This window comes from Eretmochelys imbricata, chromosome 1 (assembly GCF_965152235.1).
Source record: "Eretmochelys imbricata isolate rEreImb1 chromosome 1, rEreImb1.hap1, whole genome shotgun sequence".
Lineage (NCBI taxonomy): Eukaryota > Metazoa > Chordata > Testudines > Cheloniidae > Eretmochelys > Eretmochelys imbricata.
The window spans coordinates 120877905-120902325 of record NC_135572.1 but is presented as its reverse complement, the minus strand read 5'-3'; the positions used below and the strand labels follow the sequence as shown (position 1 = coordinate 120902325).

General features: G+C 38.9%; 1 protein-coding gene across 4 annotated transcripts in view; it reads right to left on the bottom strand.

Moving 5' to 3' along the window:
• Positions 1 to 32: 32 nt before the first annotated feature.
• Positions 33 to 24421, bottom strand: part of MGAT4A (alpha-1,3-mannosyl-glycoprotein 4-beta-N-acetylglucosaminyltransferase A) — a 152145-nt gene continuing 127756 nt past the window's right edge. For 3 of the 4 annotated variants that reach the window (XM_077814680.1, XM_077814697.1, XM_077814689.1), the window contains exons 13-16: positions 16862 to 16940; positions 7259 to 7325; positions 4630 to 4742; positions 33 to 4429 (exon numbers count right to left, since the gene is read on the bottom strand). In XM_077814680.1, the coding sequence (XP_077670806.1) occupies positions 4403 to 4429; positions 4630 to 4742; positions 7259 to 7325; positions 16862 to 16940 (286 nt within the window). In that variant the 3' untranslated portion in view covers positions 33 to 4402. Of the gene's footprint in view, positions 4430 to 4629; positions 4743 to 7258; positions 7326 to 16599; positions 16705 to 16861; positions 16941 to 24421 lie in introns of those variants that run through there. The other variant, XM_077814705.1, reaches the window with a different exon arrangement.

Here is a 24421-nt window from a genome sequence, read left to right as displayed (position 1 = left end):
AGAACCACAGAATTTTTTTTTAAAGCCTTTATTTCAAATATACATGGATAGCTGTGGCACATGAAACATTGATGAAAGGCACAGTTGACATGACCCATACCAGGTTTTCAAAGATAGCAGCAAGTTTTAAACAAATCTAACCAATTTATAAAAATCTATTACAGCAGGGATTGGTTAACAAAAAGGTGGGGGAAAATGTACAGAACAAGTTTTGCCAGAAAATAATGTTTCAGGATCTAACAGTACTAGATTCTACAAGGCAAGAGTACAAACTGACACCCCCCTCCCCTGCCAAAAAACCCCCTGAAAATGAAGATGGCAATTTTGCAAAAGCAGTGCTCAGTATCAAACTCAAGCACCAGGTTTTAAACAGGAAACTAGTTACAATACAACTTCAATATTTGATCTTTTATAGAAAAAAATAATACGTTTAGCTTAAAATGCCAAATCTGCTGGCAGTTCATTTTACAGTCGTGTATCAGCCCCTCTTCAGGCTTGAAGAGAATGCACTCCAAGTCATCTATTGAAATCTCAGCAAACACTGAGCAACAAAGAAAAAATTACCATTTCAACAAGTAAAGCATACTACTTTTGATCCTGGGGAGGCTGGGAATTCCTGTTGTGACCTGCTGTGCACTGGCACAAAGGGACAGCTCCTGACCTGCAGGCAGCCACCAATTAACACTTTTTTTAAAAAAAACAACCACCCTTCCTTACTTCATAGGAACATTTAGCACCAGTGATGATCATCATGCCAGCTACCATTAAAGTTAACAGTAATGATGTTTTGCAATTAGGAGCTTGATCCTGCACCAATAAAATTAGTGGGAGCAGGATGACTCGCAGTCATGTAAAGATATCAAAGTTTGTCCCCTTGAAACAAAGTTTCATAGTTCTCAACATTAAGCTACCTAGAGTTCTAGCTCACTGCTTACAGCAGAAATCACAAGAGAACACTGAAATCTAAAACTTAAGCAAACACTTGATTTCATAAAACAATAGTCTTGGAATGAATTTGTATTCTTGTTTCCAGAGGAAAGCACAGATTAGAAGCACAAGATGTAAATTAATACTGTACTCCTTTTGGAGCAGATACTTCAAACAAAAAAAAAGGAATTACTGAAGAAATTTTATACTTGCTTATGGGAAGAATGAAGGAAAAAGTACAAAATTGTCTAGTCTTGCAAAAGACTAAAGGTGATCCCTCAACATACTCAAAGGTATACGTATTGCATATTATAAGGCAGAAGTACAAAATCATTCTGCCTTAAATTTAGCCAGTATCTTATCTCAAAAAAACGGAGGAGTACTTGTGACACCCTTCCTTCTTTTTGCTGATACAAGGCTACCACTCTGAAACCTATCTTATCTCAGACTCACAATGGACCCTAATGATTTTCTAGTTTAAATTTTTAAAAGGCTGAGAAAAGCAGTGATGGGATGAGAATTCTAATCTGGTCCATAACTACTATACCTGCCTTGAGCTTTGCCAAACCACCATGGCTAGCAAGAAAAAAATCATTACATTTATCCCTATGAGTATAAATAGTCAAATAATGCAATTAATGCAAATAAATTAAGTTTAGGTCCCTAAGAGAGCAGAAAGCCTGTAGAAGCTTGTTCAGAGGGGGGATTGTTTTCATTCATGGGGGAATATTTCGACATGAGGCCAAACCTTTCTTACATCACTCACACAAAAAGTCTTCAGCAGGACTATTCACTTAATAAGCCAAACAGGATTTCATTATGAATAGGCCAAATCTTTGTAATTGTTGTGGGCCCTGCTAAAGGTCATTGTTAAAAAAAAAAAGCCAGTATTTTAAGAAAAAGCTTTAATTGGCATAAAATCTGGGGATTTAAACTCAATTTGATCAGAAAATTAAGGTATCTGGAAATGCCAGCTGCTCAAAAAAAGACCTACATTTCCTTAAGCTATAACATCTATCATCTATAGTTTCTAGCTGACATAATGCACATAAGTAGATTTGGAGTGTCTATTAATCAAAAAATTATGGAGGAATGCAATACAGAAACTGGCTAATGTCCAGCAATATTTGAAATACTCTTATTCGGCCATATAGAGGTGGATCTCCAAAAAGGAGAGCAGACCACTTCGGAGTGATTTGTGAATCAGAATTTTTGAGAATTTAGAGTCTAAAACAATGGTGTGTAGAGATAGAGAGAATTTTCTTTAAACAATAACAACACAAGCTAAATTTTCTCCACCCCTACCGTCTTCTAATTTAAGGAACAAACTCTCAGGAAATCAATGGAATTATACCTGATTACATCAGGTCTGAATCTACAAAACCTGCTCCCTAAATGATTTATAATAAATTCACTTCTACTGTTGTGGCACATTCATTTACTAAGAGTGCAATCTGTCATAGCGTCCCAGGGTATTTCTGGGTCCTGCTAGTAAGATCCAACAAAACAGAATATAAATTCATCCTTTTAAAAAAAATCAGTTTATCATCAAGGAGGTAATGATAACAACTGACAAATTTCAGTTCAATATTTTGACTTCTAGAAAAAAGTTCTTCAAAAAAAATATAGGGTAGAGCTAACAAAAAAACAACACAAAAATGTGATCAGTTTGGGGTGTGTTTCTACACATTTAGAGATGTTGTTAGGAGTTTCTTATATGTTGAACGTTGCTTTAGGAACAGCTGGGCTGACAGAATAAACCCATAAGAAGACACTGCTCAGAGGAAAGGCACCTAACAATGGTATTGGTAAATTTATTATAAATCATTTTAACTTCATGGAACAATAAGACAACAGTTGGTATTGCTTGTTATGTTCAGAAATATATATCTGACTCAAAAATTAAGTAATGATATAATTTAATAAATAGCTATAATTTAAATTATTGGCATCATTCGCAGATACAATTGGGGGAAAACTAAACCCAAATAATTTCTCAGATCTATGCTGAGATGTGATGAAAAAATTACTAGATTTTAATTATCTGTTAAATGGCATTACATGTTATGAACAAAGCTGTAGCAGCACAAAGAGCTCATACTGTCTGGGCTGCTCATCAGTTAAACAAGCATTGTTCTTTTCCTTGAAGCGCAAAAGGCAGGAAACTGACTTTGGGCCTGATTCTATTAAAATCAGTGGAAGTCTTTTCATTGATTCCCATGGAAGTTGGACATGACTCACCCTTTAAAAAAAAATCACCCACTACAACATTTAAGTAAGGTAAATACTGAAATAAAAACATTTAAAGAGAGACCTATAATGAGGTTACTTACAAGTGTCTGATTACTATTATTTTCCTGATAAAAATATCATGTAGGATTGTAGTCATTCAAGGTACTGAACAGAATTCGTATGTCTGGACATGTGAGACAAGATTCAAAATTTACAGCACAAAGATAGGGAATGCTCTTCTACACAGAGAATGAATTCATTCGGTTTAAGAACTGTCTACAAAGTTTTTAAAAAGTGATAGCTTGGTATCGAAATCTCCCTCTAAAATGTGATGGATTAAATTTAAAATCATTGCCGATTTAGCACTTATGTTATACTGAAATATTAAGATACTTCAACATGCTTTTTATGTGGCTATGCCCTGTAATCAGTGGAATATGGTAGCCCCCAAGAATAATGTTCTTCAGAACTCTGGCAATTAAGGCATGCTTATGCTTTGAACAATATCTTACAGATTTTGTGGTACAAAAGTACTTAATTTAGAAACTCAATTTAGTTTTCTTAGAATGGCAGGATAGCTGAAATATGGTATTAATTTTTTATGTTGTTTGCAGTTGCAAAGAAAAATGTAGAAAGATAATTTAAGCTAGATAATCCATAAAAAAACCTATATCCATTAAAAATTTTACTGCATAAAAATATGTACTTTTCAAATTTTAATAAATTAAATATCCCTAATGTTTTTAATATATATCTATATCTAGATATAGATATAAATATATCCTGATAATCTATAAAAGAGGGTTTTGTTATAGCAAAATAAATGGAACCCCAAGAGTACCCCCCTTCATAAAATTTATTTAATTATATTTTTTCATCTTCAAGAAATGTAAGAATATGTACAACTTCTCCGTATTACTATACTATCAAAATAGTACGGGTTAAGAGTAGCAGGCTTCGGCAACCATAAGATGGTAAAGTCATGTAAAAATGGACGACAACTTGGATCTCAGATGAACGTTATCAGTGTGGAGCATCAGTTTCTGGATGGATATGACAGGCAGGGTTACTTACAATCTTCTTATCTACAGTAGATTTCACAAGAGGTAGAGTTCGAGTGAAAAATAAAAGACAACTGGAATAAGGTGCATGCTCAGTATTTTCAATTTTTGACTGTTAAAGACGTAGGATATTATAGGAAACGTTTGAAAAGATTTTCTCTTTTCTTCCAAAGAAATTTTGATCAGGTTGTGACTTTTTTAATGTGAATCTAAAATGAGGAATTGAGAAAAAAAAAACACATTTTAGTACATTACAGTGAATCTTAATGTTTAGACAATTATAAAAGAGAAACAGCTTTCTGATTAATCCAAAAATTCTTAGCTTCAAATATGTTGATGCAATTAAGAGACATCTCATATTTGATATTCTGATTTTAAAAGGGAAGGGGTAAAGTATACAACATCTCACCTCATTCAGAATTGCCCAGACTGCTGAGTTTTGTATTACCGAAAGCCGAAATGATAAAATAGGGTTTAGACTTGGGTCAACTGTTCCTTCTGCTATACCACTTTCAAATTTACCTTTAAATGAGCAAAAGCATATCCTGAATAAACAATCTCCAGACAAACAAATAAAAGATCTGGTTTGTAGAAAGGTTTCTAATGAAAGTGAATATTAGGGCTTATTAGGAATATTAATTAAAAAATTAATCACAATTAATCAAATTTTAAACAATAGAATACCATTTATTTAAATATTTTTGATGTTTTCTACATTTTCAGATATATTGATTTCAATTACAACACAGATTACAAAGTGTATAGTGCTCACTTTATATTTATTTTTGATTACAAATATTTGCACTGTAAAAAATCCGAAGGAATAGTATTTTTCAATTCACCTAATTCAAGTACTGTAGTGCAATCTCTTTAACATGAAAGTTGAATTTACAAATGTAGAATTATGTACAAAAAAACCTGCATTCAAAAATAAAACAATGTAAAATTTTAGAGCCTGCAAGTCCACTCAGTCCTACTTCTTGTTCAGCCAATCACTCAGACAAATAAGTTTCTTTACATTTGCAGGAGATAATACAGCTCGCTTCTTGTTTACAATGTCACCTGAAAGTGAGAAAAGGCTTTCTCATGGCACTGTTGTAGCCGGCATCACAAGATATTTATGTGCCAGATTCGCTAAAGATTCATATGTCTCTTCATGCTTCAGCCACCGTTCCAGGGGACATGCATCCATGCCAATGACGGGTTCTGCTCAATAACAATCCAAAGCAGTGCAGACCGACTCATTTTCATCATTTGAGTCAGATGCCACCAGCAGAGGGTTGATTTTCTTTTTTGGTGGTTCGGGTTCTGCAGTTTCTGCATGAGAGTGTTGCTCTTTTAAGACTTCTGAAAGCATGCTTTACACCTCGTCCCTCTCAGATTTTGGAAGGCACTTCAGATTCTTAAACCTTGGGTCGAGTGCTGTAGCTACCTTTAGAAATCTCACACTGGTGCCTTCTTTGCGTTTTGTCAAATCGTTCTTAAAATGAACAACATGTGCTGGGTCATAATCTGAGACTGCTATAACATGAAATATATGGCAGAATGCGAGTAAAACAGAACAGGAGACGTAGAATTCCTCCCGCAAGGAGTTCAGGCACAAATTTTATGAATGCATTATTTTTTCACGAGCATCATCAGCATGGAAGCATGTCCTCTGGAATGGTGGTCGAAGCATGAAGGGGCATCCAAATGTTTAGCATATCTGGCACGTAAATACCTTGCAAAGCTGGATACAAAAGTGCCATGTGAATGCCTGTTTTCACTTTATGGTGACATTGTAAATAAGAAGGGGGCAGCATTTAAATATAAACAAACTTATTGGTCTTAGCAATTGGCTGAACAAGAAGTAGGACTGAGTGGACCTGTAGGCTCTGAAGTTTTACATTGTTTTGTTTTTGAGTGCAGTTATGTAACCAAAAAAAAAAAAATCTACATTTGTAAACTGCACTTTCACAACAAACAGATTGCACTACAGTACTTGTATGAGGTGAATTGAAAAATACTATTTCTTTTATCATTTTTACAGTGCAAATATTTGTAATAAAAAATAATGTACACTTTGATTTCAATTACAACACAGAATAAAATATATATGAAAACACAGAAAAACATCCAAAATATTTAATACATTTCATTTGGTATTCTATTGCTTAACAGTGCTATTAAAACTGCGATTAATCACGATTCATTATTTTAATCGTGATTACTTTTTTTGAGTTAATGGTATGAGTTAACTGTGATTAATCGACAGTACTAGTGAATATCTATTCAATAAATGGATTTGCAATGCTACTGTCATGAATTGGCTGCAGTAATTCACCATAAATAGGTTTTTGAGGGTTTTTTATTTTTTTGCTTAAGTCTAATAGTAGGAAGATGGAACCTTAAACCATGACCCAAAAATCTTCCGTAATGCTCAGAGCTCTTTGCCATAAGCTTCAGTTTTTTATTGGCAAATACTGCAGTACATATAGCCTCAGCACACAGACTAAGCAGCAGAGGCACTAATAAGGAATAAAAAAGCTTAAATTCAGTGTAGCTGTGGGTGTTCAACACCTCTGAAAATCAGGGCACTTTTGGTTAGGAAACTAACTGTGGATTCAGGGGTCAAATTTTAAGCAACCAACTATTAAATTTTGACTTAAATATATTCAAACTACATTAAGCAGGTACAGATATTGGTATTCCTACAGGTAGAAACTTCGATTATATCAGGATGAATAAATATGATATAAAGGCTATTAACAGACCAAAATAAAAATGAATTAAAAACTAATTAGAATACTTTAAAAAGTGATGAATAAAATCATTTTTTTTCCACTATAGCTAAGAATCACATCAGAACGTCATTCATTAAATCAACCTGAAAAGGGCAAGTAACATTTACAAGATCAGTTACGCAATGAGAATGATCAGAACCACATAAAGGCTTTAAAAAAAAATAACATTTTACTAATTGATATAGTAATAAAACAAATTTTATTTCCATGTTTGTAAAACAACGAAAATTGCTGTTCTATGGTGCAGAGTATTACCTATCCTGAAATAACCGTCCTCTAAGCGTTTGTCTTTGGTTTCTTTGCTTAATACCAAGTCTTCATTCTAAAATGAAACAGGCACAAAACAAAATGAGAGCACTTATTTAAATGTATCTAATAAATTTGCAAGCTAGAGCAAATTGTGGGTACCCTCGTTCTCTATTTAAAGCACTTTCCTAAAAACTTTGCACCAGCCTACTATTTCTATGAGCAAACAGATGTTCTTTATAGCATAGACTTTTCTTAAAACAAAACAAAACACCTGTTCCAGAACTGACTGTATTTGGCTTCAGGGTAGAAAAGAAAAGTCCCACTCATAAGAACTGATATGCTGAAAGGACGAGGATATTGCAGATACTGGCACACACCAGAAAAGACCCTCGGGGTAAAGCCTGCTCCCTGGCTGATTTGGGGAGAGAAAGATTAAAAAACCTCTTCCCCACAAAGGACACTCATGAAACCATACAGCACACTTTAATCTTAAAATAGGTCTAGCGCATCTGCCTGCTGTATTCAGAAAGAAATTGGATACTTGCTGATTTCTCTTTTGAGTATTCAGGCTTATCATATTCCTATAGTTGGTTTTTGTTCTCATCTGCAGTTTGAGGCGGCAGGATCAGAAACCTATTTTTGTACAAACTGAGAATACTTCCAAAGCTAAACACAACTCAGTTTGTAACACTAGAACAATAATACAATATAGAATAACAATCTACAGAACAATCTGTCGTCAAACAACTTTTACTTACTTCCAATTAACAGGTGGGTCAGAACATAGTGCCTGGATACTCGGAGCAAAGCTATTAGCAGTTATCAACTTTCTCATTCTTATCCAGGTTCACCATTCCTATAGTGGGAAAGCCCCAAGCAAGGGTAGGCCCAAGCAAGACTACTGAAGTAATGATACTTTAAGATATTATTAGATATCACAGGTTTCAGAGTAACAGCCGTGTTAGTCTGTATTCGCAAAAAGAAAAGGAGTACTTGTGGCACCTTAGAGACTAACCAATTTATTTGAGCATAAGCTTTCGTGAGCTGCAGCTCACTTCATCGGATGCATACTGTGGAAAGTGTAGAAGATCTTTTTATACACACAAAGCATGAAAAAATGGGTGTTTACCGCTACAAAAGGATTTCTCTCCCCCCACCCCACTCTCCCACTGGCAATAGCCCATCCAAAGCAATCACTCTCCTTACAATGTGTATGATAATCAAGGTGGGCCATTTCCAGCACAAATCCAGGGTTTAACACGAACGTCTGAGGAAGGGGGGAGGGGTAGGAAAAAAACAAGGGGAAATAGGTTACCTTGCATAATGACTTAGCCACTCCCAGTCTCTATTCAAGCCTAAGTTAATTATATCCAATTTGCAAATGAATTCCAATTCAACAGTCTCTCGCTGGAGTCTGGTTTTGAAGTTTTTTTGTTGTAATATCGCAACTTTCATGTCTGTAATCGCATGACCAGAGAGACTGAAGTGTTCTCCGACTGGTTTATGAATGTTATAATACTTGACATCTGATTTGTGTCCATTTATTCTTTTACGTAGAGACTGTCTGTATAAAAAGATCTTCTATACTTTCCACAGTATGCATCTGATGAAGTGAGCTGTAGCTCACGAAAGCTTATGCTCAGATAAATTGGTTAGTCTCTAAGGTGCCACAAGTATTCCTTTTCTTTTTGCAAATACAGACTAACACGGCTGTTACTCTGAAACCTGTCATTATGCAAGGCACTGCATTTAGCCGTATGGAGTGGAAATCTATCAACTGCATGAAAAAACTTGTACAGATACAGACAGACATCATCTTCCTTTCCAAATGCAAACAGATGGACATCGTACCAAAAGGACTGAAGGTAAAAAATCCATTACAATCTACATATCACACAGACTATGCTGACAGCTTGTGCCACACGCTCTCCAAGAAACTGCGGAACCGCCTGATCAACATCTCTACAGCAAACAGGGAAAGATAAAGAATGAGCTCTCAAAAATGGATAGTCTCATAAAAAACCAACCTTCCACACAAACTTCCTCGTGGCTGGTCTTTACTAAAACTAGACAAGCCATTTACAACACACACTTTGCTTCTCTACAAAAGAAAAAGGACACTAAACTTTCTAAACTACTACATGCCACAAGGGGCCACAGAGATGGTTCCCTCAATCCAACTATACTCTTAGCCCAGCAGAAGCAGCTGTCCTATCTTGGGGCATCTCCTTCTGCCCCTCCACCCCCACGAACATGATACAGTTCTGTGGTGACCTAGAATCCTATTTTTGACGTCTCCGACTCAAGGAATATTTCCAACACACCTCTGAAGAACATACTAATCCACAGAGACCTCCCTACCAACACTACAAAAAGAAGGATTCTAGGACCTCCTCCTGAAGGTCGAGACAGCAGACTGGGCTTTTACATAGAGTGCTTCCGCTGACGTGCACGGGCTGAAATTGTGGAAAAGCAGCATCACTTGCCTCACAACCTCAGCCATGCAGAACACAATGCCATCCACAGCCTCAGAAACAACTCTGACATCATAATCAAAAAGGCTGACAAAGGAGGTGCTGTTGTCATCATGAACAGGTCGGAATATGAACAAGAGGCTGCTCGGCAGCTCTCCAACACCACTTTCTACAAGCCATTACCCTCTGATCCCGCTGAGAGTTACCAAAAGAAACTACAGCATTTGCTCAAGAAACTCCCTGAAAAAGCACAGGATCAAATCCGCACAGACACACTCCTGGAACCCCGACCTGGGATATTCTATCTACTACCCAAGATCCATAAACCTGGAAATCCTGGGCGCCCCATCATCTCAGGCATTGGCACCCTGACAGCAGGATTGTCTGGCTATGTAGACTCCCTCCTCAGGCCCTACGCTACCAGCACTCCCAGCTACTTTCGAGACACCATTGACTTCCTGAGGAAACTACAATCCATCGGTGATCTTCCTGATAACACCATCCTGGCCACTATGGATGTAGAAGCCCTCTGCACCAACATTCCACACAAAGATGGACTACAAGCTGTCAAGAACACTATCCCCGATGATGTCACGGCTAACCTGGTGGCTGAACTCTATGACTTTGTCCTTACCCATAACTATTTTACATTTGGGGACAATGTATACCTTCAAATCAGCAGCACTGCTATGGGTACCTGCATGGCCCCACAGTATGCCAACATTTTTATGGCTGACTTAGAACAATGCTTCCTCAGCTGTCGTCCCCTAACGCCCCTACTCTACTTGCGCTATATTGATGACATCTTCATCCTCTGGACCCATGGAAAAGAAGCCCTTGAGGAATTCCACCATGATTTCAACAATTTCCATCCCACCATCAACCTCAGCCTGGTCCAGTCCACACAAGAGATCCACTTCCTGGACACTACAGTGCTAATAAACGATGGTCACAAACACCACCCTATACCAGAAACCTATTGACCACTATTCCTACCTACATGCCTGCAGCTTTCACCCTGACCACACCACACGATCCATTGTCTACAGCCAAGCTCTGCGATACAACCGCATTTGCTCCAACCGCTCAGAGAGGAACACCTACAAGATCTCTATCAAGCATTCTTACAACTACAATACCACGTGCGGAAGTGAAGAAACAGATTGATAGAGCCAGAAGAGTTCCCAGAAGTCACCTACTACAGGACAGGCCTAACAAAGAAAATAACAGAACGCCACTAGCCGTCACCTTCAGCCCCCAACTAAAACCCCTCCAACGCATTAAGGATCTACAACCTATCCTGAAGGATGACTCAACACTCTCACAAATCTTGGGAGACAGGCCAGTCCTTGCCTACAGACAGTCCCCCCCGCAACCTGAAGCAAATACTCACCAGCAACCACATACCACACAACAGAACCACTAACACAGGAACCCATCCTTGCAACAAAGCCCGTTGCCAACTGTGCTCCCATCACAGGGCCTAATAACATCAGCCACACTATCAGAGGCTTGTTCACCTGCACATCCACCAATGTGATATATGCCATCATGTGCCAGCAATGCCCCTCTGCCATGTACATTGGGCAAACTGGACAATCTCTACGTAAAAGAATAAATGGACACAAATCAGATGTCAAGAATTATAACATTCATAAACCAGTCGGAGAACACTTCAATCTCTCTGGTCACGCGATTACAGACATGAAAGTTGCGATATTACAACAAAAAAACTTCAAAACCAGACTCCAGCGAGAGACTGTTGAATTGGAATTCATTTTCAAATTGGATACAATTAACTTAGGCTTGAATAGAGACTGGGAGTGGCTAAGTCATTATGCAATGTAACCTATTTCCCCTTGTTTTTCCTACCCCTCCCCCCCCCAGACGTTGGTGTTAAACCCTGGATTTGTGCTGGAAATGGCCCACCTTGATTATCATACACATTGTAAGGAGAGTGATCACTTTAGATAAGCTATTACCAACAGGAGAGTGGGGGGGGGGGGGGGGGGGGAAGAAAACCTGGATTTGTGCTGGAAATGGCCCAACTTGATTATCATACACATTGTAAGGAGAGTGATTGCTTTGGATGGGCTATTGCCAGCGAGAGAGTGGGGTGCGGGGAGAGAAAACCTTTTGTAGTGGTTTGTTTTATACACACCCATTTTTTCATGCTTTGTGTGTATAAAAAAAATCTTCTATACTTTCCACAGTATGCATCCGATGAAGTGAGCTGTAGCTCATGAAAGCTTATATTCAAATAAATTGGTTAGTCTCTAAGGTGCCACAAGTACTCCTTTTCTTTTTAGGTATCACAGTATGCAATACCCTCCTGCTAAGGCAGCATCTGTCAAGGCCCGTGTCCATCTCCTATGCCCTGGTGAATGCTTAATTAGGTGACTGTTGCTGCCCTACCAATGCCTTTATTCAACACAAACAATTTACCAGTCCAGGAAGTAAATAATGTCCTTGTCTGAAGAGCTTTATCTTTCCTGTAAGCCTGCTTCATAGGCTTCTTTAATGCAATACTTCAGCTATCTAGCAATTAATGCTTTAGATGCTTTTTTTTGGCTCTTGTTGCAGGATGACTTTTCTATACATTTACATTCTTGCCAGGTAGATCTTAACAGCTTGGTGGAAATAAAATATTTGCTGGAGCTTTTCTTTTGGATGCGTAGGCTTTGTAGAGAATGATGGGAGGACTATCTCCTGGGATCTGTGAAATTCCTAATTTACTTTTGGTAAAAAAATATTTGAGATGAAGAGCCACCTGATCAATATGAAAAATACAATATTTGTGATTCTTCAATACACAATGCCTCTAGAAAAGGCACAATGCCTCCATGTACAAAGGGGATGGACACCAGTAAACTCACTTTAATAAAGAGATAGAAAAATGAAACTGAAGAAAGGAATGTGAACAACAGTCTAGTAATTTCATCCAGGGTCAGATGATCTAAATCCAAAGGCTCTACTCTGGGGAATTCCTGGTGATTAATCAAAAATGCTTGATAGGTGGATGAGAGGAAATCCATTAAGGTTTGCTTCTTCTATTACTAAAAAGATGGCTGAAAATGGTTTTTGGAGTGTGTTGCTTTAAGACCTAGAGCCAATCCATCTTGTAGGAATTCTGGGATTTGAAAGATTTTTACTGAACTCAGCTTTAAGTTTCTGTCCGGCATCAGCCACTGAATTTGGATTCAGCCCTGCTGGAGTCTGTGATTCACAGGTCAAAACAGAGCTGGAAATCCTTGGGGCCACCTGAGCTGGGTCTGCTTCCTGCAGGGCCACCAGCCATTGTAGTGCTGTTACCTCAGTGCTGGTAGGGTGTATGCTTCGTGCTGTGGCACTGTGCTGAGAGCAGGGGAGCTGTTCCTACTGGTGGCCAGCACTGGGAGCTGGTAGTTATAGCTAGCAGCCAGAGCAGGAGAGCAAAGGCTGCTCCTGGGTATAGAAGATGCAAAACTCCCTCAGCCAGGCAAGGCTGAAGGGGAGATGATCTCAGGATCCCTTTGTTCCAGGCTACTTCTTGGGTTTTGCTACTATATCTCGAGCTCCTGTGGGTGAGGCTGTTGACGCATGCTTTTGAGCAAGCCTAGCCTAAGCCCTGAGAAACAAAACCTGAAAGCTTTATCATTAAACATGATGGGCAAAAAAGAGCATGATATTCAGAACCAAACTGGCAATTTTAAGTAGGCTTTTTTCCTATGCTCTCTACTTTTGGGAAGCAGGAAGTCTGGAAACAGCCTGTTTCTGCTCACAGAAGGCAGACTGAATTGCAGGTTTTTTTTTGAATGGGGAACCAGTCCCTACCCAATGATTGACAAAACTGACCCTGCCTCGGCAAGAACAAAGCAAAGGGAAAACTGAACGCAGGAATAACATGCCTGGAGAAGTGCGGAATATATATTTGGTTTATGGATGATCTTTCCTTTCTTGTATGGAGGATTTTTGAATAGAGCAGTTGCGTCTATAAACTGTTGGCTTAGAGTTACAGTATTGCCAAACTCAGGTGTTCAAACATACTATGTCAGGCCTCAATAATTAGGAGTTTATCTGAAAAATAATGAGTTCAAATATATGTTGAGTTCTTTTTTTGCCTTTTATATTATGAGCCTTTATGGTATACCAACAGCTATCTTACATGGGGACATCCAGGAAAATTAATCTAAATTATCTAAAGGTGAAGTGGTTTAATTAAAGCACATTAAATCACTGTTTGGACACTGTTATTCAGAATTAAAGTGGCCTTAATTGGGTTTATTTTAATTCACTTTGGAAGTGAATGTGGTTTAGCTAATCTCCTTCAAATTCACACCTTTAGTTAATTTGGATTAATTTTTCTGGATATCCATATGTAGACAAGTCCTCAGGTCATAGAATCATAGAAGATTAGGGTTGGAAGAAACCTCAGGTGGTCATCTAGTCCAACCCCCTGCTCAGAGCAAGACCAACCCCAACTAAATCATCCCAGCCAGGGCTTTGTCAAGCCAGGCCTTAAAAACCTCTAAGGATGGAGATTTCACCACCTCCCTAGGCAACCCATTCCAGTGCTTCACCACCCATCTAGTGAAATAGTTTTTCCTAATATCCAACCTAGACCTTCCGCACTGCAACTTGAGACCACTGCTCCTTGTTCTGTCATCTGCCACCACTGAGAACAGCCTAGCTCCATCCTCTTTGGAACGCCCCTTCAGGTAGTTGAAGGCTGCCATCAAATCCCACCTCACTCTTTTCTTCTGCAGACTAAATAAGCCCCAGTTCCCTCAGCCTCTCCTCATAAATCATGTGCCCCATCCTCCTAATCATTTTCGTTGCCCTCTGCTGGACTCTCTCCAATTTGTCCAAATCCTTTCTGTAGTGGGAGGCCCAAAACTGGATGCAATACTCCAGATGTGGCCTCACCAGTGCCAAATAGAGGGGAATAATCACTTCCCTCGATCTGCTGGCAACGTTCCTGCTAATGTAGCCTAATATTCCGTTAGCCTTCTTGCAACAAGGGCACATTGTCGACTCATAGCCAGCTTCTCATCCACTGTAATTCCCGAGGTCCTTTTCTGCAGAACTGCTGCTTAGCCAGTCGGTTCCCAGCCTGTAGCAGTGCATGGGATTCTTCTGCCCTAAGTGCAGGACTCTGCACTTGTCCTTGTTGAACCTCATCAGATTTCTTTTGGCCCAATCCTCCAATTTGTCTAGGTCACTCTGGATCTTATCCCTACCCTCCAGCATATCTACCTCTCCCCCCAGCTTAGTGTCATCCGCAAACCTGCTGAGGGTGCAATCCATCCCATCATCCAGATCATTAATGAAGATGCTGAACAAAACCAGCCCCAGGACAGACCCCTGGGGCACTCTGCTTGATACCGGCTGCCAACTAGACATTGAGCCTTGATTGCTACCCGTTGAACCCAACCATTTAGCCAGCTTTCTATCCACCTTATAATTCATTCATCCAATCCATACTTTTTTACCTTGCTGGCAAGAATACTGTGGGAGACTGTATCAAAAGCTTTGCTAAATTCAAGATGTATCGCTTTCAAACTTTTCAAAGTTTTCTCTGCAATCAGAAGGGCTAGAAAATTACTTTATTTTTTGTTTTCCTTTAAAAATGCTAATGCCTTCATGTAATCGCTTGACTTGAGAAACTAAGGATTTAAAAAAACAATGAATATGGCAAGACTCACGATAAAAATCACAAGAGTTGGCAACGTATTTTAACCCCGTTTAAAGGCTTCTAATTGTCTTTCTATACATCTTTGGGCTTTATTTAGACATGTAAAATAGTATGATGAAATGTAAACTGTATTAAAATTAATAATTTTAATGATGTTTAGAATTGTATACATGATAAATATATGGATTTTTTAAAAGAAAAATTTTCTTGACGAAACAACAAGAATCAAACACCAGGAGAAAGGGATATCAAGATATACCACTCTTTACCTGCTCCTGTCTGAAATGTTTCCTATCTTTTCCAGCTGACCTCCACGGTAAACTAGTGAACTTAAATCAAATTAACTCTACCCAGTCGAATGTAAATATGATGAGCCAAATTCAGGCCTAATTCGGGTACAACTCCATTTAACGCCTCTTTATGCCAGTTCTGAATTTGGCTAAAGATATTTCTATTGTGAAATTATGCAGCTTTCCAAATAATTTTTGCATTTTGAGCAGTTATTTCTTTTTTTATAATTTCACTCTTGTAATATATCTATGAGCATCAATAAGTTTGGCCTCTCACAACACAAGGAAGTGGGGAGAGGAAAGAGGGTCTTGTTTCGATTAAAACTGTGAAGTAATATCTCATGAGTGAAGGTAGGATTTGTGGGGGGGAGGCAGTGGGAATAAAGTAGGGGAGAGTGGAATACTAGCAAGATCACTGCTCTGATATCACTTTGAATCATCATATGTTAATCTTCCAGACACAATGGTCAGGGTTCTTCCAGCTAAAAATATCTGCATCAGATGTGTATCAACTGCAATGAAATTGGACACAAATACTTTAGATTACTCTTTTCATACTGACTGAAATAACCCTCTTTTTGAAGTAATGTCTTTGCTATTGGAATAGAAATTTTTGTGGTGAAAAAGACTAAAGATTCTCCTTTAGGTACAGTGGTTAGAGTCTGACATCAGACTGGAATGGTCTTTATTCACTGCATTGCCATCTTGAGGTAAAATCCAGGTTGGTTGTGTAGAAGGAACAGAACGTTTCACACTCTGTTCTATTAACTTGACAATTAAGATGCCATAATATCTGCTTAGCTGGATTTATGCAGGATCTTTAAGGCTGGACACTCAGTGGATGAAAAATGAGGAAGCGGAGTGAAGCCAATTCCTCCAAAATCCAATTCTTAAAACAAAACAAAACAGCAGCTAAACGAAAATAGATGAATAAAGACTGTTCTCCTCCAGATTACCTATCTTCCTTTTATCAAGCTTTCTTCTGAATGAAAGTCTGCTCTTTGTAAATAAGGTCTGTTTAAAGTAAAGAGGAATAAATGTGATGAGATAAGAGGTTTTCAATTCCAATAAAAGAGATACCCATAATTTTCCCAACCCAATGATGTCATTAGAAATTAGGAGTTTTGCTTTTACTCTCATATAGAAAGGAGAGATATTAATGTATTCATACCTTAAAAGGCAGAACCTCCACTGTAGTATTTAGTAGAATATCTCCTGGATGCTCTGGATTGCCACTACGAAAGAAGTATCTATAAATGCAAAAATTAAAAATAAATGGTCTGCACACCTCAGCCACTGTTGACTTAATAAGTAACATTAAAAGACATTATGGAAATTACACTGGTAGATGATCCCAGTTCAACTATGAAAATCAACTGAAAATTAGTTTCATATACTAATGTACTAAAAAACCCTGCTTTTTAAAAAAAGTGACTAGGCAAAGCTTTTTAAATAGATTTGCATATTACTAGAACTTGCCCCTAGAAAAATAACCATATAGAGCTGGTCTTGACACCACAAGGTTATCCTGTGAGACAAAGGGGACTGGGAGACAACAGGTCCACTCAATAGAACACAGGATTGGGAGTCAGGAAAATTGCATTTGTTCTTAGCTCTACTGCTGACCAGCTGTTTAACTGTGGGCAATTAACATAAGCCCACTGCACCCCATCATTCCCATCTGCAAAACTAATACTAAATAACTTCTTTCATAACATACTTTGAGATCTAGGGATGAAAAATGCTATATAGTAAATGCTAAATGTTATTGTCATCTGTATTGAAATTTGCTGGTCATGGCAAAAGCTACTGAATAAGCACTAACCACGATCATGAATGCAACAGCAAAGCTACATAGTTTATTAGCATAGTTGTAGTTACACATGTCTGTATTCATAACTGTAAGTATTAGTCTTATCATTTACATAGTGTTATGGCTCATCAAAGCTACAACCCCTTGATCACATATTATAAACAAACATACAAAAAACCTACAAACAAATCCCCAAAAGTAATGTAGTGCAGTAGACAAAAACTACTTTCCCCCACCCTAGTTGTGGAACAGTTTCCCACTTTTAATGGGGTTATGGATTTATTACGAGAGAGAAAAACAAGGTGTGTTAGGCAACAACGGTACCCGTGTGTATTTTACAGAGTAATTTTAGAGACCATATTGCGATGTGCATCAAAACTCTGAAAAAAGAAACTAGAAAATTTCCCTGTAAACATGCATATTGGATGGATTATATTACATAAAAAATGTTTATAGCACTTAAACCCTCATGCTTCAGGGCACAAGTAAACCACTAACAACATGAGAAAAGGAATTCACTTCTCCCATGGGCAGGTTATTCCGTAATTGATCGTTATTAAGTTTCCTGGACCTTACTCTGAAGGAGTTGGTACTGGACACTATTAGAGACTTGTCACTAACCCAGAGGAACCATTGGCTTAATTCAATATGGCAGTTTCTAGGTCCTAAACCTAGTGGCAGCCAGCTTTCTGGCCGAGAGGACTTAAAAGAGGAGCTCATGGACTATGGAACTCCCTACCACCAGAGACTTGGATGAACCTGAGATGTGCTACTTTTAAGAGTCAAGACACGATTGTCTCTTTGAGCAAGGCTTCCCCTAATAACGGTGGGAACAGAATGTTCCAAAATGTGACAATGAAATGGAGGAAAAAGACAACAATTCCACTTTCAGAAAGTAACGTAACAAAGCTGGGATGAACTGTGTGACAGAAATTACATTTTTAATTATGCCTATGACATCTGGTAATGGACACATTTCAAACAGACATTTGAAAATACACATTTGTAAGATCTCACTTTGCTAACAAAGAACACTCAATTTAAGTGCCTGCTAAATTTAGCATTAGGTTTATTAGGACAAAATTAGATGTTTCTCATCATTAATAAATACATTTATCTCCACAGTCAAAATTTTTCCGCAGTGTAGGCTGTTTGAACCGTGGTTGCATTTATTAATTATACTTTATTTTTTTAAACGATGTATTAATATGATTATAAAAATAAATGTGTATGGCATATATTAAGAGTAACTAACTGGAATTTTAATGCAAAGTTATGGGAGAATTCCAACGTAGGGATTCACAGACCAGGACACACCAACTCAAAGCAGCACCAGACCCTGCCAGAACAGATACAACACCTGCAGACATATCTTCACTGCTACAATGATCAACAACCCCCACAACACACCCTTCAAGATCTGTGGATCCTACACATGCCTGTCACAACATGTAGTATATCTCATCCAGTGCACTAAGTGCCCCAATAACAACTATGTAAAACCAATCACTATGCTCTCAAATTTAACTCACACCGGAAAATATAAAAGACAAATACACTCTATCACCTGTGGGTGAACACTTTTCACAAAGCCATCACTCTATATCAAGCCGCATCCTCAAAGAAAACCTGCACAACACATTCAAAAGATCAGCATGGGAGCTTAAATTCATAACTCTGTTAGACAATAAAAATCACAGACTGAACAGACACATTGGATTTATAGCTTATTAAAACAATCTGTAACCCAACTAAACCCCTCTTTTTGTCCTGTGACTGCAGGGGTGTTAACTGGTCACTTCACCTTGAATGATCCCTTACATTACTGTCAAGGTTCCTTCCCCACTCTGAACTCTAAGGTGCAGATGTGGGGACCTGCATGAAAGACCCCCTAAGTTTATTCTTACTAGCTTAGGTTAAAAACTTCCCCAAAGTACAAACTTTGCCTTGTCCTTGAACAGTATACTGCCACCGCCAAGCATTTTAAACAAAGAACAGGGAAAGAAGCCACTTGGCGACGTCTTTCCGCAAAATATGCCCCCAAACTCTACACCCCCTTTCCTGGAGAAGGCTTGATAATAATGCTCACCAATTTGTACAGGTGAACACAGACCCAAACCCTTGGATCTTAAGAACAAAGAAAAATCGATCAGGTTCTTAAAAGAAAAATTTTAATTAAAGAAAAGGTAAAAGAATCACCTCTGTAAAATCAGGATGGAAAATACTTTACAGGGTATTCAGATTCAAAACACAGAGGATCTCCCTCTGGGCAAAACCTTAAAGTTACAGAAAACAGGAATAAACCTCCCTCTTAACATGGAGAAAATTCACATAAAACAAAAGATAAACTAATCCGCCTTGCCTGGTTAACCTATACTGGTTGCTATGTTGGAGACTTGGATTAGGATGGGTTGGAGAAGATGGATTTCTGTCTAGCCTCTCTCAGTCCCAAGAGAGAACAAACACGTAAACAAAGAGCACAAACAAAAGCCTTCCCGCCCCAAGATTTGAAAGTATCTTGTTCCTTTATTGGTCCTTTAGGTCAGGTGCCAGCCAGGTTAGCTGAGCATCTTAACCCTTTAAAGGTAACAGGATGTTGCCTCTGGCCAGGAGGGATTTTATAGCACTGTATACAGAAAGGTGGTTACCCTTCCTTTATATTTATGGCAATTAAAATATGTGCTAGCTACTTATGCTAAACAATCTGTTCCATCTTGCATTTAGCCGTCATGCTGGAAGTTCCTTTCCTGTAAGGATAAGGCCTTTTCCTGTAGCCATATTGTAAGGCCTAAGGCCTTTGTCTGCAGCCATATTAGGACAGCAGCAGCCATTAGCTAAGCAGCAGAAAGTCACATCCTCACATTCCATCTAAAATTACATTAAAACAGTGGTACTCAAACTTTTGTACTGGTGACCCCTTTCACATATCAAACCTCTGAGTGCGAGGTTTGATATGTGAAAGGGGTCATCAGTACAAAAGTTTGAGTACAAAAGTACCCCACTTACAAATTAAAAATACTTTAAAATACATTTAACACCATTATAAATGCTGGAGGCAAAGCGGGGTATGGGATGGAGGCTGACAGCTCATGACCCTCCATGTAATAACCTCACGACCCCCTGAGAGGTCCCGACCCCCAGTTTGAGAACCCCTGCATTAAAACAATGTAATATCGGCTGTTAAGAAGGTGATCCTAATAGCACCCACCATTACCAGAGAAAGGAACAAATCTTAAGATGGTTAAAGAAAACTTAGTTCGATAACATTCTGTATGGCAAGAAATCACTAGTAGTGGGGGTTGTGAAATCCCCACTTCTTTATTGTTTTCATCTTTGTGGTCCCCACTTCTCTATTGTTTATCTGGATGGTCTCTGTCTGGTTCTTTGATTGTTTCTGTCTGTTACATAATTAATTTTGCTAGGTATAAATCAATTAGGGTGGTAGGGTATGATTGGTTAAATAATTGTTTTACAGTATGTTAGGATTGGTTAAAAATTGTTTAGTAATATTTTAGTAAAATGATTGGTTAAGGTACAGCTAAGCAAGACTCAAGTTTCACTAGATAAACTGAGGTCCAAAAGGAAGTTCTTTGGAACCAACTCCAGGACACAGCCCCAAGATCAGAGGTGCCAGACCTCAAGATTACCTGATCCTGACTGGCCAGCAGGAAAAGTGCATCTGCCTTATTGGAAGTGGTGAGCATTGTGTGCTTAGCATGTGCATTCTGTTTTGGTGATTGTTAATAAATAGAGGTTAAGTAGGATATTACTGTGTAAGACTCCTTCACCCGTAAATCCCCAAAAGATTAAGTCCACAGGGAATGGGTGTTTACCTAGAGCCCATGGAGGAGTAGAGCCCAGAGCCCACGGAGGGATAAAGTTAGATGCCTTTTGCCTGGAGCTCTAGGAACTGGGAAAGGGTGGGAGTGCCTAAATCAATTGGGTTACGCCTTGAGCCCGAGGAACTAGGTAAGGGCGGGTGTCCTAGAGTGTGTGTAATAGAGAATTTTGTACGGGTAACATTTGCAGACCTGAAGAATAGCTCCATGTGACTTGAAAGTTTGTCTTTCTCACTAACAAAATTTGGTCCAATAAATGATATTACCTCACCTACTTTGTCTTTCTAGTATCCTGAGACTGACATGGCTTCAGCTACACGCATTCCTTTTAACATTGAGTTTTCAACACACACTGTGTGAATGAGAAACGCCAGCATTTTTTACCACTAGGTGGTATCTCTACTTGGGAATTTATTAAGGCCATTCATTTATACAAATAGAACACGGACTAGTTTCCTAAGATTAATGTCTATGTAACTGTGTATAGAAGTTTCAGAGTAACAGCCGTGTTAGTCTGTATTCGCAAAAAGAAAAGGAGTACTTGTGGCACCTTAGAGACTAACCAATTTATTTGAGCATGAGCTTTCGTGAGCTACAGCTCACTTCATCGGATGCATACCGTGGAAACTGCAGCAGACTTTATATATACACAGAGAATATGAAACAATACCTCCTCCCACTCCACTGTCCTGCTGGTAACAGCTTATCTAAAGTGATCATCAGGTTAGGCCATTTCCAGCACAAATCCAGGTTTTCTCACCCTCTACCCCCCCCCCCCCCACAAATTCACTCTCCTTCTGGTGACATCTAAATACACTACTTTAACAGGCCTCTGTTATTCTTAATGCATCTAAATAAATATGTAAAATCTATTAGCACTGAAGCCCTCATTTCAACTGAAATGTAAAGTAAGCACCATCTAACACACTACATATGCATCATTACTCAGTTAAAACTAGTTCAAGAATTATCACTTAACTAAAATTATGAAAAATCACTCAATTTACAATTTATTAAAATGTAATCAGACATAAAATTTCCAATTTGTCAGTGTTAAATATGTCTAGAGCTGGATAAGTAGTTGCTATTAATCCACAAAATCTTTATCTGCAAGAAATTATTTTTTTCTGTGATTAATGATCCTTGCAGAAAGCATCATTAAAAGAAAGCAGAAGAGGAAAACAGGACTCTCTAGTCCTGATTTGGGAAAACATCTCTATTCAGACATCAGCACATGCTTAACTTTAAGCACCTGCTTTCTCAAACAAGGAAATTCTCTGATAAAGGGATAGGTGACAAAAAAAATCCTAAAACAGGATCAGGGCTCTGAAAGAGACAGAGCCAAATTCTGTTGTCAGATACATGCATGCAAGTTCCATTGACTTCAGTGGCATACACTGAGTTCAATAGGAATTGCACAGGACTAGCAGAACAGAATTTGCTTCAGGGACATGGGCTCTGTAAACTCTTCAAGAAAAATATTTGTTCTTAAATGTTCAATACATGAGTTTACACAATGCTAACACAGAAACAGAATTTATCATACACAGGCCTCGAATCTACAGATTTTATCAAATAAAACTCTTATTGAAATTAATGGAGAGTTTTGCCTAGATTAAGGACTGCAAAACCAAATTTGTAGTCTTTTTTTCTAAACATTTATGAAATCTCAAAAACATACCAGGAGTACATTTTCCACCTTTTACTACAGGTCTCAGTGATAAGTAAGCCAAAATTACAGCAAAGCAGCCCAGAAAGATACTTGTTTAAAATGTGCATTTAGATCTATTCTGATGTCCTTATGCATTCTAACACCCTAATCATCAGTGGGAGTTTTACCACTATATTAATGAGATAACCCCGATGAAGTGAGCTTTAGCTCACGAAAGCTTATGCTCAAATAAATTGGTTAGTCTCTAAAGTGCCACAAGTGCTCCTTTTCTTTTTACCACTCTCACGCGCCAATATTTTTTCATAAGGGAAACTCTAGAAACTCCTTTACAGTCATCATGCTCTCTGTTTGAGTTAATGGTGAAAAAATTGCAATAGTAACAGTGTTTTTCCTGCTGTGCTATTAACATTTAGACACTAGGGGGTGATTTTGTTCATTTACAGCAATTATCAGCTCCACTGTAGCAACACTGCAACACACACAAAAATTAGCATAATCTCAGTATGATATGATTTAAAAAAATGATTGACCTAAATGAGTTTCCAGGCTTCCTTCTATCCAAAGTTGTCCTTTTCATTTATCTCTCTTCCTCTATCTAAACAACACATACACATATGTAATTTCTCTTTGACAGATCAGGTCTATTACTATAATCAAAGAATGCATACAAAATACAAATAAAGTTATGCATGATAGTTAAGTCTACGTTTTAGTCATGGGTATTTTTAGTAAAAGTCATGGACAAGTCAAGGGCCGTAAACAAAAATTCACAGCCATGACCTATCCATGACTTGTACTATATACCCATGACTAAAGCTGGCGGCGGCGCAAGTGTTTGGGGTGGGGGGGGTTGCAGCCCAGGGGGTGCTGCGGGTGCTGGGGGAGTGGGCATGGCCCGGGAGCAGTGGATCACAATGGATGCTCGGTGGGTGCCGTGGGTGGTCTGTGGGTGGGTGGGTGGGAGGGAGTATTGGGGCATGTTCCCTAGCCGGCTCCTGGGAAGCAGCAACCTCCACCTCCTAGCTCCATGTGCTGCCTTCAATTCGCCCCAAGCCTCAGTTCTGCAGTTCCCATTAGTTAAGAACTGCGGACAATGGGAGCTGCGTGGGCGGTGCCTGCGGGCTGAGGCAGCACATGGAGCTAGGAGCTGAGGGAGGGGAGTTCCTGTTGCCCTTCTAGGGAGCACCCCCCCACACACACAGGTAAGCACCGCCCCACACCCAATCCCCAGCCCTGAGCCCCCCCTGCCTGAACTCCTGTTGCTGGGGGGAGAGGGTGTGAAGGGCCTAAGACTGCCCCAAGGGCTGCCCCGAGTGGCTCAAGCAGCTCCCAGGCCAGCCACACAGGCCGCTGCAGAAGTCACAGAGGTCACAGAATCTGTGACTTCTGTGACCGCCGTGACAAACA